At 37.9% G+C, this 7,598-nt stretch overlaps 1 protein-coding gene across 1 annotated transcript in view; it reads left to right on the top strand.

Moving 5' to 3' along the window:
- UPP2 (uridine phosphorylase 2) overlaps positions 1-7,598 on the top strand; it is a 46,458-nt gene that overhangs the window by 9,935 nt on the left and 28,925 nt on the right. The window contains exon 2 of the mRNA XM_019636823.1: positions 6,317-6,434. Coding sequence (XP_019492368.1) covers positions 6,317-6,434 — 118 coding nt within the window. The remainder of the gene's footprint in view (positions 1-6,316; positions 6,435-7,598) is intronic.

The raw sequence follows: 7,598 nt of genomic DNA, 5'->3' as shown, positions 1-7,598 counted from the left end.
ATAAAATATCTACATTAGAAGGAAACTGAATATCATCTGATCTTGGCAAATTTTATCTTACTAACTTTTGCTTGACTTTTAGACTACAACTGTTTGTCATTTTTTTTTTTGCACAATAAATGGGTAAGGATGAAAAAGTAAGGTTCATAGAAATGTGAAACTATCATAAACAAGCAGTTAAACTTAAGAGGAAGACATAAAAACAGAAGCAGACATATCCTGCTGTCCTATCAGGGGAAAAAAGAGAGCTGACACATGTTATCATGCCCAGAGATCAGGCAATTAGAAATGGGCCTCACTTAGCCAACAGGGGACTTCCAATTTGGGCCCCTTCTTTGAAAATTCTTCTTCTCCAAAAGCTGAAGGGTTTTTATTACCATGTCACATAATAAGTGACAATTATAATCCTTTCAAATATCTGATTTAGAAGAAGACTAATAGATGAAATAATGGTTCATTCTCTTAATTTATAGTTGAGGAAAATGAAATTTAGGAAGTTTACTCATTAACAGCAAAGTCAGTGCCAAAGCCCAAACTTGTTAATCTTGGACATATAAATTAATACAGGTTTGATTCATGTCTCCAAGAGAACCACACTGCACGTGGACGTCAGGGCATGTTCAATGGGAACCAACAATGGGGAACCCAGAGGTTCAAAGCTTCCTGGTTTAATATTCTTGATGGTGGGAGGGAAGACGCTCAGGTGAGAACACCATGGTCATAGCTGCAATGGTTTTCCAGATTTGCTAATGAGAGAATTGGTGGCTGGCATCACCTAACTGCCCAGATGCCCCTGGTGCTTTTCTGCACACACAGTCTGTGTGTCCAGGGGTCAAGTTGAAGAACACATGTGACTCTCTAATGTTATGTTAGGAATTAAATAACCACTGATTCTAAACTTAGCCCCAGGTCTGACAAATTCCAGCATGGAGGATCTTTCTGGGGAGTTACAAGAACATATTGTAGTTACCAGGAGTTGCAAAATCCTCTAACCCATGTTGATCTCTGCTCTAGTGACACTGGTTCTATTGTTTCTAAATGCTGAGGAAAACCAAGGTTATGGTCATGATCATTACCAACTTAACCTCACCTGCAAATTCAGTATATGCTCCAAATTGTTAGGTGTGGATGTAACCCACCTGTCTACCCTCATACCTTTCAGAGCTCATGCAGAATTAGCAGCAAATGAATGAGGCCACATCAGAGCCATGGCATGGATTTACTATTTCATTTAGTATGCTGGAAAGGGACTGATTATGTGGCAGCCAAGATTATATTTCCTCAAAATCAAGTCAATCTTGAAAAAACTCTATTTCCAAAGCTCACTGTAAAGAGCCCCGTGAGGAGATGAACGATGGCCCTGTCCTGACACACCAGACCCTACCCCGTGCCGCCTTCTGCTCTTGACGATGAAGGCTGAACTCTGTTTAACTGGCGGGGAGAGGCCTGTCTCTGATCCTCACAGATGGACACATCTATCAGCATGTCATGTAGATGTCAGTTAGAGCTGACTTATGTTTTTCCTCAGCTTTGGCAATTACATAATGATTATGTAAATTTATCTCAGGGCTGTTAACTTGTAATGAAGAAATAAAATATGTCCTGTGCGTGTATCAGTTTGCAAGATGTATAATGACAGTGTCTTTTCTCTCAACAGCATGGCATGGGAATCCCTTCCATTTCTATCATGCTTCACGAACTCATCAAATTACTGCACCATGCCCAGTGCTGTGACGTGACCATTATCCGAATTGGTACATCAGGGGGAATAGGTGAGACAGTTTGATTTCCACTATTAAAATCCAAGTGATTGTACCATGCAGAGTATGGTAATCAATTGCCAAAATACACCAACATACTCAGGGCCCAGCAGAAAACCAGGTGGGCTAAGATGTGTCAGGAGGCTGGGCTTGAGGACATTTAAAGAAAAATTTTTTTTTTAAAATTAAAGAAATATTTCCTTTTTATCTTCCTCTTTTTTTTTCTCCATGGAAACCTGGAGTAAGAGATCCCACTGCCTATTGCCCAGATGGACTCGGGTGTTCTTAAGGGGACGAGTGGAAGAATTTCTAGGAAATGTGTTCTGAGGATAAGAGTAAGTTTTGAGGGTCACAGTAATTTTGAGGTGTAGGAATTTTATAAGTGACAGAAATGAGTGCTTTCAAGTAAAAAAAAAAATCATCTCTAATACCTGCCTTGTTCGTCAAAGCCGATTATATAGNGGAAGGAAGGAAGGAAGGAAGGAAGGAAGGAAGGAAGGAAGGAAGGAAGGAAGGATACAGAGAACAAACTCATGGTTGCCAGATGGGAGGGGGTTGGGGGCTGGGGAAAAAGTGAAGGGATTAAGAAGTACAAATTGGTCGTTACAAAATGGTCATGGGAATTAAAGTACAGCATAGAGAATATAGTCAATAATGTTGCAACAACTATGTACAGTGCCAGGTGGGTACTAGACTAACTGGGTGATCATTGCATAAATTATATCAATGTCTAACCACTATGCTATACACCTGAAACTAATATAAAATAATATTGAATGTCAACTGTAACTAAAAAAAATTTTAAAAACATACCAAATACATAAAACTCCAATAGGATCAGGTTAATATAGCATGGCAGGCTTCAGACTCCTTCCCAATGTACTTTTATCTTCTTTGATAAAACCAGGACGAATTATAATTTTGTCTGGGACATAAATCACTAAGTATCACTGAAGGCCAGTGTTGGTTGGTGGTCTTCCATCATTTACTTCTCATTAAAGCAGCCAGACTGAAAATTTTGTCTAGAGGTGATATTTAATAAGTCTGATTTAGGAGTAATGCTTCAAGAATGAAAATGCTTCTGTCTATACCTATCATCTTTATGTCACCGGAAGCATTCAGAAATTCCTGTTGATTACAGCAATATCCAGAGTTCAAAGAAGAATCCAAACTGCAAGCTATTCTAACATCTGTTTTGGTTTTAGGGTCAATCCAAATAGTGGTAATTCACATTCACTGTCACCACACAATGAGGTTATTTTCAAACCACCGTATTTTGTAAAAACAAAACAAAACTAAAAAACCTCTTTGTACTTAGATCTTGCACTGTCTTAATTGTCCATACCAATGGAGGGGAAAATGTCATGAATAATCAACAATAATTTAAAAACTCGCCTTAGACTGTGGTCTTACTTTCTTTGCTACCCAGCCTTGATGGCTAACTCCCATTGCAGTTTCTTACCAACTTTAAACCCCATCAGAGACATTGATCAGATGCCACAGAAAGACCATCATGAGGGTAGAAGAGAAGCAGTGGGGCTGGATAAAAGGATAATTACATCTCACAATTGAAAATGAGTGTGGCATAGCAATGATTGCTAAATGGAAACAGAATGTATCATGTAATCAGACCACCCAATAGTCATAGTAAATCATGTGAATGGAGGCATCTACTCTACAACCTCAGTGAGGTATTTTCTTAGACAGATATTCTTCATCCCTCTGAGGGACCTCGCCAGCAATCCTTCTGATCCTCTGCCTAATGCTGCCCACATCAGAAAAGCACCACCAACTGTCTTTCCCTTACTGGATTTGAACAAGCTTCATTTGAACGAAATTCTGCAAATACAGAAACAATAAGCAAGCTCAAAAGCAGGGCCAGGAAATTGCTACACGATATGAAAAACAGTAGTTACCATTTATTGAACACTGAGAAGGTGCCTGGCTTTGTGCAATGTCCTCTGCCATAGTCAATCCCATTTTATCCTTACAAAACCATCTGACGGGGACTGTGGTTTTCCATTATGGGGATTGATAAAAGTGAACTGGCATCTTAAGATGCTTAACCATAGAGCTGGGAGGACTATGGGTGGAGCTGGGCACCTTGTTAACTCTCTAGTCTTGACTTCCTATTGAACTTTGTGCTAACTTCTGCGGAAGGGATGAGAATAAAGGGGGGAAGCCATGTTGGGCTCTTCTCCTTTTCCTATGTGGGTGGCCAACTGAGACACTGGCCAGCGAGTGCACTTGTATGCACTCCATGGTGGCTTTGTTTCTTTTTTATTTTCCCAAATAAACCGTTCTTTTGGTGGATTTACCTGGAAAATTATTTTGGCCAGTCCGACAGGATGATGATCTGGGGCACATAGAGATTACACCTATAACACTAAGGAAGTTACCTAGTCAGTGATGGGGTTGGGGTGCAAAGCCAGGTTTATCTAACATAAAGGGCAGGCCCTGAACCACTGATGTTGCCTTGTCTCTCTGATTCAGAGCTTCTCCAGACTCTGTGCTTCTCATTGCTTAACTTGGAGTCCCTAATGGTTTTGCGTCTTATGCCCTTCTGTGGGCTGTGCTTGCTCAGGTCTCTGACATCTGCTGCTCTTCATCCAGCCTCCCCACTGCTGACCCCTGATTCTTACCAGGCTGGCTGCTCACCCATGCTGCTATTTGGCCCCTCCAACCTCTATCTGCCATCCACCTCTCCCATCCCTGGGCTGAGGTACCCTAATAGGCTATTGCACAAGCAACTCCCAGACGATTTTATGTCATTAGCTGTAACACTCTTGACTAACACGCCTATTGTAGTTTCAGAGATGTTAAAATGTGAATAAAACACAACCAAATGACTGGAGTTGATGAAATACAGAAGTGAGATTTCCTGTCTACAATAAGGCTTGTTCCATGAGAACTTCTAAATGAGAAGTTGGAAAAGTCTTGATGTAATGTTTTTAAAAGCTTTAAGTGAACACAGCACATTTTACAGTAAAAACTTATGCTTGGAATAAGAAAAGTATCTCAACCTCATAGTTCTCCTTTTGTTCTCATGTTACTTATGTTCCATGTCCTAGGCACCTACATGCTAAGCATAGAACATGCTATTGCCAGACAGTGGGCTGCCGATATCAACTTAAGAGGCTGGTTGATGTTCATTGTAAAGTAAAACACCAGGAAACACTGACTTGAACAAAAGCAACACTTACTTTGGTTTTTCTGATTATCTTTTACTTTATAATTATGTACAACCNGCCCTGAGATTTTGCATTTCTAACAAGCTTCCCAGGCGATGCTGCTGGCTCATCGACCACACTTATTCTAACAAGAGAGGACCGGTAACTAGCTGTCCTCTTGCCTCTCACCAGGAGAAGAAAGGAAGGATCCTTTTGCCCTGAGGTTTTGAGGCATGTTCTGAAGTAGTAAAGTGTACTAATAACATCACAGAACACTTTGTTTTTGAAACCAGCCATGATTCACTAACTAATTAAGAATCTGTTACCCTAAATGTTTTTGAGGAGAAAATTAATAGTATTCTGTTCCACTTCCTGAACAGTTAAATTTAATTCAACAAATAGAATTTGTTAAGACTTGGGGATTAAAAAAAGATGTATGAGACAGCTTGCATGAGGGAATTCACAATTTTTCTGGGAAGACAGAAAATTAACATGTGAAACGCTATCTATCAGCCTCTGAATGAAATAAATGCTTTAGGAGCACAGTGAGTAGGAATCCATACTGACTGGGGAAGGAAAATGCTTAAAAAAGCCTTCATACAGGAGGTGATATTCGAATTTGACCTTGAAGAATGAGTAGGATTCTGATACATGACAAATGGAGGGAAAGGGGAAGGGTGTTTCAGGAACAAGGCCAAAAGAGGGGTTCTCAGCTTTGGCTGCCCATCAGATCATCTAGGAAGATATAAAAAATACTTTCAGAGTCTAAATTCATCAGTGCCTAGCACCAGTGTTTATGATTTCCACTATACTCATTTTTACAGATAGGGAAATTAAAGAACAAAGATGAAATAACTTACCCAAGATTGCAGAATTAGTATATATAGGGTTGAACTTGTAGTGGAACCCAGGCAATCTGACTACAGAGCCCAATGGCTTCTGTTTCACAGCCTCCCATGCAAAGAAAGAAAATGACTATGAGGGCAAGATAGAAATGACTGTTTTGTAATCTACTGGTTGTAAAATCTTGCACAATTTCTCAACTTCTGTATGCCTTGGCTTCTTCATTTGTAAATTGGATTATTTAATATTGCTTACCTAATAGAATGGTTATGGGATTAAATGAGGTAATGTATTTATTAAATACAGTTTTATGGCATTGTGTACTTCTCATGCTTAAGGCTCTACCTATGTGAACAGAAAATATTAGCCATTATTATTATTATTATTATTCCACATTACTTACAATAAATCATTTAATCCTAAATGAAGGTGTGTGTCCAATATTTGGACTAGCTGTTATCATAAGTGGAGACTGATATCTTTTCTCTTTTGTGTGCTTTCTCTCTAAATTCCTTTACAACTTTTTCAAATTATTCTCTCCAGAAAAAGGTTTGTTCATGTTAAAAATCCTTACCTGAATTCTATGGATGAAGACATTCTCTACCATTTGGATTTAGGAACAAAAACACACGACCTACCAGCAATGTTTGGGGATGTAAAGGTAAAAGAATTTCCAACTTTCGAAAAAATAATTGTATTTTTTTCTGCTGATATTTTTTATTTTACCAACACAAACTTTACCTGTTCAACTAGTGAAATGTCAGAGGTCCTGACAGGAACCAAAAACAAATGCTCATTCTCTGAAACAATTTAGAATGTGTACATCATGAACAATCATTTTCATCCCAACAAGACATAAAGATTCCCACACTAAATCTAATACAAACATGATTATTTGGCTGCCCTGGTCCCTAGAGATAAACACAATTTTATTGACAGTACGGCTTGGTGTTGAGAAATCATTATGATTCAATTTACTGTTTAACATCTACATTTTTAGCTAAATCTCACTAATTCACATTTTATTAAATCATAATATAACTCAAAAAATTAATGCTATCTTATTCCACTTCTTGAAAATAACTGTTAATCAATATTTCATATTGTTAAGATTTTTGTTATTTCATATGAGAAAATTGTTTGTGGACTACTGCTAGGAAAATTGTACTTCTCTATTATTTATTTTAGCTTAAATATATGTAATATATTGATGATAAAAGAAGCTTATATTCATTATTTAAAATTGGGAAAATTTAAAAACAATAATTTTTAAAACTACACCTAAAATACCCTGCCACCTAAACATAGATACCAGCCTATTTTCTTTCCTCCAATCCTTTTTAATAAATAGATTTAAAAATAGTTGGAATTACATAACTTTGCACCCTGCATTTTTCACTTAACTTTATGTCATTAACATTTCTCCATATTATGACATTTTCTTTGAAACACATTGCATGTGGATGTCAAGTGGCTGTGCCATACATTGTATAGTCCACTTTTGACTTATGTTAAAGTATTTTTTATTATAAACACCACTGAAATGGATATTTTTAGACCTAAAGATTGTTCACATTTAAGTCCATTTGCTTAGGATGATTCACAGAAATGGTGAAAGGGAATAGACTTTCTAAAGAATTTTTGTTTTCCAAAAGGCCTAAACCTATTCACAGTCCCACCATTGAAGAATTGTGCAGTTTTCATCTGACTTTTTTTTGTTTGTTTGTTTTTTAAGATTTTTACTGGGGAATTGGAACAGGGCTGGATAATTGGGGGAGGGGAACAGACAAGTTGCTGTCCTTTTGTTCTTCAGTCTAGTTGTGGA

The sequence above is a fragment of the Hipposideros armiger genome, unplaced genomic scaffold, assembly GCF_001890085.2.
Source record: "Hipposideros armiger isolate ML-2016 unplaced genomic scaffold, ASM189008v1 scaffold_30, whole genome shotgun sequence".
Lineage (NCBI taxonomy): Eukaryota > Metazoa > Chordata > Mammalia > Chiroptera > Hipposideridae > Hipposideros > Hipposideros armiger.
The sequence above is the reverse complement of the archived record's forward strand: the minus strand, read 5'-3'. Positions and strand labels throughout refer to the sequence as shown.